This window comes from Dendrobium catenatum, unplaced genomic scaffold, assembly GCF_001605985.2.
Source record: "Dendrobium catenatum unplaced genomic scaffold, ASM160598v2 fragScaff_scaffold_71, whole genome shotgun sequence".
Taxonomy (NCBI): Eukaryota; Viridiplantae; Streptophyta; class Magnoliopsida; order Asparagales; family Orchidaceae; genus Dendrobium; species Dendrobium catenatum.
In genome coordinates, this window is record NW_021318533.1 from 1840690 (window position 1) to 1853527 (window position 12838).

At 32.3% G+C, this 12838-nt stretch overlaps 1 protein-coding gene across 2 annotated transcripts; it reads left to right on the forward strand.

Moving 5' to 3' along the window:
• Positions 1-3362: 3362 nt before the first annotated feature.
• On the forward strand, positions 3363-12226 carry LOC110104250 (E3 ubiquitin-protein ligase RGLG3). Of its 2 annotated transcripts, none has more exons than XM_028695489.1 (11): positions 3363-3452; positions 4582-4666; positions 4778-4918; positions 5003-5116; positions 7675-7772; positions 7848-7927; positions 8459-8564; positions 9678-9805; positions 9893-10007; positions 10057-10139; positions 11666-12226. In XM_028695489.1, exons 1-10 carry the CDS (start codon positions 3384-3386, stop codon positions 10099-10101), a joined length of 981 nt encoding a protein of 326 aa, XP_028551322.1. In that variant the 5' UTR covers positions 3363-3383; the 3' UTR covers positions 10102-10139; positions 11666-12226. The 2 variants fall into 2 exon arrangements, with proteins under 2 accessions (XP_028551322.1, XP_028551319.1); XM_028695486.1 differs by having other exon boundaries at positions 10083-10139.
• Positions 12227-12838: the final 612 nt, after the last annotated feature.

Sequence of the window (12838 nt, forward strand, 5' to 3'; positions counted from 1 at the left end):
CTTGAACATCTTTATCTTTAATCTGATCTATTATATAATAAAAATGAACATCAATATGTTTGCTTCCATTATGATAAATTGATTTTTTTGATAATGCTATTGTTGATTTATTATCTACATAGATTTTTTTACCTTCGACTTGAGAATATTCAATCTCTTTCGGCAGCTTTTTCAGCCATATTGAATGACATAAACATGATGATGCAGCAACATATTCAGCTTCACAAGTAGATAGAGCAGCAACTGATTATTTTTGCGAGCTCCATGAGAATGCAGTGTCACTCATATAAAATAAAAATATGCTTGTACTTTTTCTATCATCTTAGTCTCCAGCCTAATCACTATCTAAATATCCTGAAAGTTAAAATTCATTAGAATGAGAATATAAAAGTTCATGATTTTGTGTACCTTTAATATATCGAAGAATTATCTTGGTTGCCTTCAAGTGTGTCTCAGTGGGTTTTTTCATGTAGCGGTTAACAATTTCAACTGCATATAAAATGTCATGTCTTATACTTGTTGAATTTCTTTAGATACTTCAAGTTGCATATAAAAGCATAAACAAGATAAATAGGATTCGACTTCAAACTCGATCTCCAAGTCAAATTCGAGGCACTTCAAATAAAGGAAGCATAAAATATGAAGGATTATTTCATAAGAGTCTTAACTTTCGTCAATCAACTACGAAGGTATGGAGAAAAATTAGTAGATATTCGAGTGATTGAAAAAATTCTATGTTAAGTAAATGATAAATTTGAGCATATTGTAGTAGCTATTGAGGAAGCTAAGGAGGATATCATCAAGACATCAAGAAATACAATAATGAACTATCTTAGACATGATTTGAGATTATTTTTCATAATATTTTGATATGTGAATTAGGCATTAATGAGAATGAATAATATAACTAAAAATTCATAATGGTCTCCATATATTTGAAAGACTATTTTATGAATGCTTTTTTGCCATACTGGTTGTATCAAGAGATGCAATTTAGGCTTCGTTTGAGACGGCTTTTTTACAGCTTCATAAAGCAGCTTTATAATATAAAAAATTATTTTTTTTACTAAAAAAACTGCTTTAAGAAGTCGTAAGAAAGTCATCCCGAATAAAATCATAAATTTGAAATATATTGTACCATCTATATTTGTTGAGCATTTCATCAATTATTAGGATTAGAAATTTGTTTTATATGATGATATGATTTAAAAGGCGATAATCTATAAATATTCACCACATGACATTATGAACAAGGACTAGTACGTGATCAAATTAAACTTGATTGCAGCATTTAGAGTATAAATATTTCAACGGTAGTTTTCTGGAAGTGGGGATATCATACGATTATACATTAATTGAGTGTGCTCTACGGATAAATGGATTTGGCGATCCTTTGCTCAAGTTGACGGAAAAGTTCTGGGTTGCTCAAATAAGTGTGAATATCAATCGAGGATAGGATGGAAAAATTATTCTGTGCGGTCACCGGCGGTATCCGGAGACAAATCAGAGCGCGTATTGTCACTTTTTTGTTGTGTATATACTGAGTGATATGACGGGTTCTAATTTATCTCCGAACGGTCTGATGGCCGCACAGAATAATTTAATTATGGGATGAGATGGCAGTAGCATTTGGTGGAATGTTCTCAAGATGAATTAACTCATTTCTTTTAATCATATTACAATAATGTTTGAATTTTATTCCACTAATTTAAAATTGAAATATGATAACCTTCAACTTATTTATATTAATGTGATCATGGTAACAGTGGTCAGCAGTGATGGTAGCATTGGATCATGACAATTATTTAAAAAACACTTAAAAATATTATTTCAATAATAAATTATTTATTTTTTTTAAAAAAAATTAAATATAGTTAAAAAATGCTAAATAAATAAAATATTAAAATGTTTTCACATATATCCTAGAGAGTTTGTTAAAAGCTCTAGAAACTTCCAAAAAGGAATAAATATATAATTGAATGATACCCATAACTTTAAAAGTTCAAATTCTTCCTTGTTTATTTTATCCTAATAATCCCATAAGAAAATACTTATAGAATATAAAAAAAATCTAATAAATTAATAACAATCTAATAAATATTAATAAACCAAAAACTATCATACACATAATAATTCACCAAATTATTAGTTACTTTTAGAAGAATTTAAAAATATGTCATAGAATTATGATGTATATCTCACATAAAATTTTTTATATTTATTTATATAATATCATAAATTTTAAATCATATAAAATATTATTAATATTAATTTATCTAATATATATTGATCTAATTTAATATTTAAATATTATATAAATAAATGAAAATTTAAATATTATACATATAAATAATAAAAAATTAAAAATTGTATTATATGTTTGTAAATTTGTAAATACCCCTCAGATTTACCAAAACGCGCTTACTCAGCAGGAATAGGCAGTTCAATCCCTTAACTTAACGTGGGGAGAATGGCTTCCGTCTCCGCGATGAGCCAAGCGACTGTTGCTTCATAATCACCTCTACTCGGTTCTGTTTCTTAATGCCCTTGCTATCGTTTTCTTCAACAAGTTAGTGTCTTTTGGGGTAGATTTGAGTATTTTGATACAATTATTTTTTGTGTGGTATTAACAAGGTATTGCTTCACTGAATCTGCTGCGGTGTTGTCGATTTCGCTCAGATTTGCTTTTCATTTTTTTTTTCTGGCTGCGGATTTTTGGGATTTTCTTTTAAATTTTTCGCGCTGATTAGAATTATCGGCATGTTCACGTGGATTTTTGCCGCAGTTCAAGGTGAAATTAGGGTAAATCTGTGAAGATTTTCTATTTAGTTCAAGAGTTGTGGATTGAGCTTGGGAGATAAGTCGGCTTCCGGTTGGTGCTAGGAGTAAGGCTAGAGGAGTTACTGAAGGTTAGTTTATAGGGTTATGTGGATTGGGAGTATTGCGTGTTCCATGGTAGGAAGGAGGTCAGCGTTTGATCCGCCTTCCTCAACCATTATAATTAATTTTGAGAAGGCTGGAATGAAGTCCAAGAAAGAAAGCAATGAAGTTATTGGTACTATCAATTTAAAAAATAAATTCGCGGATACTTTTGATTTGTACTTTTTTTAGCTTTCCTTGCCATTATCAACTTGAATTTCTTGAAAGGAATTGTTAGGATTATTTTTCTTATTTCGATCAATATTGCATTTTAGTTTTTGATTTTGCGAAGTGATCTCATCATATCTTGTTGAACTTTGGTTTTCTTCTTTCGATCTTATCAATTTACATGTTTTCTGTGTTGATTGCAGTAGAATGTATGCAAATTGAAATTTGCAAATTCAAATCCTTAGAATTTTCTTCCTATTTTTTCTTCTGAGCAGTTTCCTTCTCGTCACTGTTTCATGAATCACAGAAGCAGAAATCAGCAGAAACCTGCTTTTATAGCAGACAATTTTAATTCGCTCGAACAGGTATTTTTATTAGCTGTGACTAGAGACTATTTAATTATTTTTTAATTCAATGATTACAATACGATTATACGTGCGAATTTTTTGCTGGTTATTGTATAAGATGTTGGGAATTAGGTGATATATAATTCAAATCACCGCGAATTAAAAAAAAAAAATCATGAAGCGGTTCAACACACAAAATGCATCTAGAATCATGTACATAATGACTCAATTGATGGTTACATATTGTTGCAGCTGCTACATATTTTACTTAAATTTTTTATTATGGATTTTTACTGCCCTAATCTCTCCGATTTCTCCTCGACCCTAAAATACAGTGCAAATCTCAAAATACTCTTTATAAAATAAATCATAAATATTGGTTCTCAAGTGTTGATCTGTGATTGAGTGTGGATAAGTCATTTCTTTGTAGGGATGAAATTAGGCTCTACAAGTTAACAAGAGAAGATGCTGTTTTAGTATTTTAGACTTCATTTGGTGTTGATACTTCATTTGGCGTTGATATGCTTTACTAATTACTATGCTACATGAACTAGAAGTCGTGAAAATTCCCCAATAGTCTCAAGAGATGATTGAGCTGCTCTGTAAGTGAGTCCTTTTTTGTAATGCTGAAAAGGGGGTGCTTGCGTTGGAAGAGATAGATTCTATCGTCCAACAAAAACCAAAACAGCTTTTTTTGGAAAACATCGAGAAAGCAAAGCACATCAACTATTAGTCCTGGTAGCTGCCTTAGTATCACTAGTGCTTAGAACCATCACTGTCTTCGTTTAAATGGTTTGACAATCAAATTCTTTTATAGTGTAGTAGACACGAGAATGTTTTTATGTTACATGATTGTACATTTTGACGTGCCTTTTGGATATATGGTTCAAAGACAAACTGGATGCGTGAAACTGTGTTGCTTGTCTTGCATCATTGTTACATAAGATAAATTCAAATTTGATTGCTGTCTTGCAGAAAGTTCTTGGTTTATGGTAATATTTGTTTGTTGGAGCCAAATTTCCCTCGTTGTGGTATATCTGCAATAAATTTAGCCTATACGCAGTTTCTTAACCTATGTTATGACCTATGAGATCATATTAGCGTATGTTTTTATTTAAATGCTTTAAAGTCCAATTATCATATACAGGTAACATCAGCATTGAGAGAATCTGGTCTTGAATCATCAAATTTAATCCTCGGCATTGACTTCACAAAAAGCAATGAATGGACAGGTGATATGATGCTTTTAGTAGTATCAACATATTGTTGTTTACCATTTACTACGTTTCTTGTTGTCAGTTTGAGATGTCTAAAAATTAACCTTAGCTGTCAAAATACAACAGGAAGGCGTTCATTTGGAAGGAAATCTCTACATGCTATTGGTAGCACCCCTAACCCATATGAGCAAGCCATTTCTATTATAGGACGCACCCTTTCTGCCTTTGATGAAGACAGTTTGATACCTTGTTTTGGATTTGGTGACGGTGAATACGTTCTCTCTTATCTTCTGAGAGTTTGATATGTTTTTTTGCTTCTTGTGACTTTTGATTTTTGACTTAATGAAATAGCATCCACTCGTGATCAATATGTCTTCAGCTTCTTTGCCGATCATCGACCTTGTCATGGTTTTGTGGAGGCCCTTGAGCGATATAGGCAGATTGCTCCTCATCTTAACCTATCAGGTTTCGTAATTTCCCCAACCTTATAATGTCCTTGAGTAAGAAGAGCTCTTAAGGATGCATTTCATAGGGTCAATCATGGTATTTGTTACTTTTATTATTTTCTAGCTTCCTTTTAAGTTTATGAATTGCTCTTATAGTTTTTAACTGCATCAAGTTATATGATCTGTATAAACATGCTACTTATTCCTCAAGTTACCTCTAATTGTAGGAATATAATTCTTCTACTCATCAATCATCCATAGCCAGTTCATCCTTTTAGAAATTATGGATATGTTCTTTCAAGACAGACTCATTGTCTTTAGTAGTCATTGAGATAATTTTTGCCCAGTTGTTTGCAAGATAGTTTTTGTCCCAGTTGTTTGCAATGATAATTCATGAAGTTAAATGATATAGGCAATGCAAGCGTTCAGGGTTTCTAATGCAAATTTACCTAGACCAATCTATGAATCAGCAGATGTTGGTCTGCCACAACAATTTATAAATTACCTTTGGTATCCACCATCAGTAATAAACTCAATCTCACCTTTCATTTCAGGAATAAGCTGAATAGGTTTTTCTGGTAGGGTGTTGGATGTGAATTCATAAGAGGAGGAAAATAGAGAAGAATTTAAGATACTAGTTGCATTTTTATGAAATAAAGTCAAAATAAATACATTAAAGACATGATTATTATCAATGCTTATCAAAATTTTAAGTCTGTTTTAATTTTAATACATTTCAAAATTTTATACGACTCTACTTTTCTTACAATTAATTCTTATGGGCTACCATAAATATCTTTTTTGGCTTTAGGCGTACCATTAACTTATCTCCTGATTTGAATTTCACTTGCCTCTTTTTTATATTAGCAACAAAATTTTAAGTGCTATACTTTTTCCCTGTGGGAAAAACTCTCAAAGTAGTCCTCAAACTGTTCGTTTGTGGTCAACTAAGTCCCAAAGTATAACCTTTTCTCCAATTAGTCCCTAAATTATACAAAATTGGTCCAAAATGGTCCCTCATGTTATAATTGTTATATCAAAATTGTCCTAATTTAGTCCCACTATATAAAGTTGATCCAATTTAGTTTCAAAAGGATCATTTGGATCAATTTTGCTAGTCAAGGGACTAAATTAGAGAAACATTATATTTTGGAATTAAATTGGCCATATTCAAATAGTTAAGAGACTATTTGGAAGTATTTGGAAGTATACTCCATTTTTTGTGAATTTCTTCAAGCAAATCATGCATATGCTTTGTAAATGATTGTGCAAATTCACAAGATCTAGATTCAACAAGAAGCGTAACAACGTCTTGTGTTTTCTAGGCTGATAACCTGTGACAACTTCGAATTGACTTTTGTTTTTCAACTTATTAATGAATGAATTTTATGCAAATCAGCCATTAGTAGTATGAAATCCCATCTAAATGTGTGCTCTTTATTTAGACAACTTAATAGATCACCTAAACTCCCATTAACTATTTTATTTTCATCATCAATTTGTGGGTGATGAAAGTTTAAATTTTAATTGGGCTCCCATTTTTTCCGGAGAGTTCTTCAAAATTTTGTCATAAATGTTATGCCTCTATTAGAGACAATTGTCTTAGGTAACCTTTGCAACTTAACACTTCATTAAAATACAATTTTAATATATGGTACCTGTTAGCAATTTCAAAACATAAAATAAAAAAGTGATCAATCACTATAAAAATAGTGTCATGTTTCATTAGTGTTCATGGCAATTCTATTACATAGTCATTATTCCTATTCAAGATTTGTATGGAATAGGAATCGGTGTATAAGATCAATATTATGTTTGTTTCCTTTAGCTGTCTAGCAGGATCTGCTGAACACAAGAAGTTTCAATTAATTCTAATAGTAGTATCTTTTCCTTAAGTCCTCTTTCAGAATTGCTCATAGGCCTAACAAAATAGGAAAATATATCATGGTATTGATCCATATATGTTGATTTGAATTCGATGGGCTGAGTTGAAATCATGCAGTAGTGAAGTAGACCTACATTATTCAAAAAACTAGAGATGATGTCCTGTTTGCATAGAAACTGGCATCATACATGTTTTACACAATAAGTGAAATAAAATACACTGAGACAACTCATCTAGATCATCAATTTCTATTCTTTTGATTGAATATGCTTTCATTTTTTTTATGTCAATTAGTTGTGATAAGGCTAATGATGGCTGTGATGGTGATTTTCGATGACGCATATTTTTGATGAGGAATGCTCTTCATGGAAATTTCAGCAAGAAAGTATCATAGGGCTTGACAGAGGTTTATTTGTCAATAGAGACGCCATCTCTTGCATAATTATTGTCTCAAGTTTTAAAAAATTTACATTGTTGATATATGAATTCATTGATGATTAATATTCTCCATTAGATTTTAAGAAAAAATTTCTGTTTTGACAGATCTGTTAATGCATTCATGATGATCGAGTTATTCAGCTGGTTTAGAATCATTGCACCAATTCTTATTATAATCGAATAAAGAATATGCTTGATAAAAAACTCATACCAAATTGTTTATTAGTCTTACAATTCTTTCGATTGTCATGCAGGGCCAACCTCATTTGCTCCGTTGATTCACGCAGCAATTGATATTGTTGATAGGAGTAACGGACAATACCATGTGCTTGTGATTATTGCTGATGGGCAGGTTATTAAAGTTTGAATTTCCGTGTGGACCTTTTCTAGTTTAAATTGGTTCAAAAATGATTCCGCAATAATGCAGGTTACCAGAAACCCAGACGTACCAAAAGGGAGTTTCAGTCTTCAAGAACGTGCAACAATAGATGCTATTGCTCATGCAAGGTAAAACGCTATAGCTCATTTTTAACATATGGGCTTGCTCTTTGCTTCCACCTGGGCATAGAAGTGGCAGGTATCGTGTGTGGCCTGTCATGTGGCCTGTCATGTGGCCTGTGTGGAAAGCTGTTATTGCCGCACTCCCATTTAACGAAAAAAGTGGCTTTCCTGGCCCCTCTCTTAGGCTTCGTTTGGGACGGCTTTCTTGTTGCTTCTTAAAGCAGCTTTCTAGTTCAATAATTAAATTTTTTGTACTAGAATGCTGCTTTAAGAAGCAACAAGAAAGCTGTCCCAAAAAAGCCTTAGGCTTCCTTTGGAACGGCTTTTCTACTGCTTCTTAAAGCAGCTTTTCAGTACAAAAATTACAAATTTTATACTAGAAAGTTGTTTTATGAAGCAGTAAGAAAGCTATCCCAACCGAAGCCTTAGAGTCGGGTCTAAGAGAGCAGGGTAGCGCATCAGTCGCATGTGTCCTTGCAATGTTCCCAACAAAGCCTATATATTTCTGCTTAGTTTTGAACCTTTTTGACTCTTCAGTCTCTATCCTCTTTCAATCATTATGGTTGGTGTGGGTGATGGACCTTGGCATGCGATGCAGCAGTTTGATGATAGCATTCCTCAGAGAGAATTTGATAACTTTCAGGTACGTTGTTAGGCTGGGAATAGTACATTTTGTCGCTTGAACAAATCTAATAAAATTTGATCAAGTTTATATTCAAATCTGACTTTTCATGCGTTTTACTTTACCATTGGGTATACCTGAAAATGGTTTAAAAAGTTTGTTCTAAATAGGAAAATAAAGAGTGAAAGGAAGTTCTCACAGGAGTTTCAGATGGAATTACGAGTAGCATAACATAGTAATAAGTACACACATTTGCGGAGGAGCAAACAATGTTTCTTTCCCATGACTATATTTCCTTTTTTCTATAGCAGTGTCAATCATCTCATAGACCACGCATGTTCTGCTTCCATGTTTCATATGTATTGTGTAGAGGTGATAGATCAGTGAATCTTGATGGGGATCTACTTAGTACTCTCCGAGTTGGCAGATTTTTGTAGAATTTGTTAGTCACCGCCATCATCATTCTAGACTGTTACGAAACTAATCAGACCGGCCCAGGAGAGGTTGGTCCAGTTCTATAGGAGGCGGGCTAAGCCGCCTCCTTAATTGGTTTGGCCAACAGGTGGGCCCCCCTTGAGGAGGCAAACATGAGAGAGAGAAAGGGGCGGCTAATGCATAAGGAGAGTTTTTGAAATTGGAAGATTTGTATTTAAGGATGAGGAGAGGCTAGGGTTAGGGCATGCAAAAATTTGGATTTCTCTTGGAGTCTCTTTGGCGTCTTGGGCTCTAGGCTTCTTGTCTAGAGATTGGGAGAGAACGATCCTCCTCTTGAATTGAGGATCAATTGTATCTTTGTTTCGTTCGTGTTTCGCTTTGCTTTCTATAAGATTATCTACGTTTGATTGTTCTTCCACCATATTTTCTTCGGTCTTCTCGCTGTTTTACCGATTATTGTTAGGTTTGCTTTCAAACTCAAGTATTTCCCATTAGGGTTACTTGCGAACTCAAGTATTTCCTATCATAGGCCTAGTCTTTTCTGTTTGGTTTCGATTATATACATTCTTCAACTCCTATTTGTCATCTTTATTGATGTCAGCTAAACTTTTGTAATTATTTTGATGCTTTTGTTTTGATATCAATACATAGTGCTCTATGTGGTCCTAGCTTTTTTGACAAGTGGTCATACGTGTGTAGTTTGTAAACTTCACGAAGATCATGTCATCAAGCATGGAAATAAGAAAGATGGAAGCAGCATTTGCTTTAGCTGCTCTTATGGAAATTCCATTTCAATATAAAGCAACTCAAGTCCTAAGACCTATAAAGTAAGTCTATTACATCCTTATGTGCTAATTATTCTTTGTGGTATTTAATGTCTTTATTGCTTCTTCCAACCCTTTGTAATTTATCAGAAAAAGAGTAGGTCAAGTTAGCGCATCACCAGTTCGTCCTCGTCCCTCTCAAGTTGTTGAAATGGATAATGCAGCGAATTCGGCATCAAGTAGCATAAGTACTCCAACGGAGCAGGTACTGTGTATTTACTATTTAGGCTTTAGTTTTCATGACCAAACATCAGATTGCCTTTTGCTGCTGCTCTTGTAGGCCTGTCCTATTTGCTTAACAAACCAGAAGGACATGACATTTGGATGCGGTCATCTGGTAAGATTTAAACATTACATGGCTGAAATGATGTTGAGATGATAATTAAAATTAAATTTAAATTAGATAAAGCATACGAATTATTATGTTTGTGTTATCAATAGATAATGTTTTATGATTTGTTTTATCAGTTTGCTTAATTAATTCATCAGCTACAATAAATGTGATTTGTTCATTTTTACATTCATGAACCCCTTCTATCATTTTAATTATTTACGACAAGAAGCATGATTTAACAACCTCATGTTTAAGACTAGACTCAATAACTTTTTAAAAGCTCATATTCATATTCATGTTCTAATTGCAGTTACTTTTATATATAAAGTTCATTTTAAGTAGGTTCATAATTTCTCGCATATTCAATCTCAAATTTGTGTTCTGATTCTTGCTCAATTTTAGGTTCAAGTTAACAAGATATGTTATTATAGGCATAAATTTAGATTCTTCATTAAAAGAATTCAATTGTAATTATAAATATTTATTTAATTTATCCTCAGAATAATATTCATAAATTACAGTTTGTTTAATAGGATTAGATTTTGCTATGCATGATTCTCGTGTTAGTAAATGTATTGTTGACTTTCGAGGAGATAATGATTTTTTCCTTAGGGACCTTAATTATTATTACAAGAGCTCCTTGCATAATTACTATAATCTAACTCAATAACCAAAGATTTGGATGAATTCTCAAATAGTGTGCTTTTTATTCTTATTTCTTGCCTAAGATTTAATGATTAGAGAATAGTAATTTAATAGTCTCGAGGAAAATGATGTCGAGTAACTAAATCATATTGTTGATCTCTATTATATTATTCAAACATATAATATTCATCTTATTTATAATATTTAAATTGTTAATTTAGTTGATCTTTCTATTCTCCGAATGATATGAATGGATCTTTAAGTTTATGTTTTAGGCCAACCCATATAGCTTTTTCAATTGCAACACGTTAGAATGATTGAGCCCACCTTACTAGTTTTAACACTCAAGTCTTTCTCAAGAAATTTGGGAACTATCAAAATTCTTGAAATGATGAAGATTTACACCGCCAAACTAGAATCAAATTATAGCCGACCTGTGCAAAAAAAAACTAATTGCAGAGTATGTAGATGTAAAAGAAAAGGGATAGAAGTCTCTAAAGATCAGTATGAGGGGAAGGCTTTCTCACAAGACTTTCAATATGACCACATTCAACAGCCAAATTTAAGAGGAATACGAAAATTTATTGCGCCAATGTCGAATTTGGCATACTAAAACTTCATTTGGGACGGCTTTCTTACTGATTTTTAAAAGTTAATGACGGCTTTTCTTGCTCGCCTATTTACCCTTCCAATGAAAAAAACTCGCCGAACCAGTCAAAATATGTTCAGTGCGTGCTTGATGCAGTAGTAGTATGACTACCTATGATTACTAAAACATGGTCTGCTGCTTCATAACTAACAAATTATTAGATGTTATTCAATGTTCTTATAAAAAAATGGCAAATCTTTATTTAAAAAAAAAAACATTTTAATTTCTTTTTCAGACTTGCAAGAGCTGTGGTGCAACATTAGAAAGATGCCCCATATGTCGAGCAGCGATAACCGTGCGTGTGAGGCTTTACGTTTGATGATAGAATAATGCAACACTGGAGAACGCAGCTAAATCATTCGTATGAAGACTAAGGTTTTGTTTGGGACGGTTTTCTTGCTACTTCTTAAAGCAGCTTTTTAGTTCAATAATTAAAATTTATGTACTAGAAAGATGCTTTAAGAAGCAACAAAAAAGCTGTTCCAAACGAAGCCTAAGACTTCGTTTGGGACGATTTTTTTACTGGTTCTTAAAGCAGTTTTTCAGTATAAAAATTTTTGTACTGAAAAGTTGCTTTAAGAAGTAATAAGGAAGTTTTCGTAAACCAAACCTAAAGTTATCAGTCTTGTGCAGTATTTTTCTTAGTTTTAAACACTTGCGTGTATCTTCTGTGTGCCTTCGGAATTTGGCTTCCAAGGATTCGAAAAGGATATAAAGTGAACCAGTTGCATCAAGGACTACTCATTTGGTTCAAGGAATCTATCAGAGTAGCTTCCAACCTGTTATTATTTTCGTATTAGTTTCCAAATCTGTGATTCAGTAACTGTTACTGTTTGTTGTGTGCAATTGCTCAATTTTACTGAAAAATGGAACTTAAAAAAAAATTAAAGAGCCTGAAAGAGATGAGAGAGAGCTCCAGCATACAAAATATGGAGAAATAAAGGGCTACAGTTCATCAACAATGCACCAGTCAGCAAATATGAAATATCCGCCTATAAGAGATGAATTTGCCATTCAAAATATTTTAAAAAATAGTAAGAAAATTATCCTTATTCCCGAATGAAGAATTTTAAGAGGATAAGATGAGTTTAATTTATTTTATTTCATTAATTGGTTATCTATGAATACTTAACAAGGACACGCTTGGGACTAGTTTGAATTTTTTTTTTGGTTTAAAAAATATTTTAATTTAACGTATATTTAAATGAATACAATTATTTTTGAAAGTGATCAAAATAAGTTTGCTTGTTTTGATTTTTTTTTTTAAAATAATTATCATGGGTTGCCTTTATTGTGGCATAGCCATCATAAAACAAATAAATAAATTATATTCTTAAGATTCAAAAAATATTTATTTTTGATAAAATATAAATAAAATAAAATTAAATTATAAAAAATAAAAGTGATC

Excerpts from the sequence above, each read along its gene's own strand:
- LOC110104250 (XM_028695486.1), top strand. The coding sequence starts at position 3,384 with ATGAATCACAGAAGCAGAAATCAGCAGAAACCTGCTTTTATAGCAGAC. Across the intron at positions 8,565-9,677 it reads GAGAATTTGATAACTTTCAG|TTTGTAAACTTCACGAAGAT; the intron begins GTACGTTGTTAG and ends ATACGTGTGTAG. Across the intron at positions 10,140-11,665 it reads CATTTGGATGCGGTCATCTG|ACTTGCAAGAGCTGTGGTGC; the intron begins GTAAGATTTAAA and ends TTTCTTTTTCAG.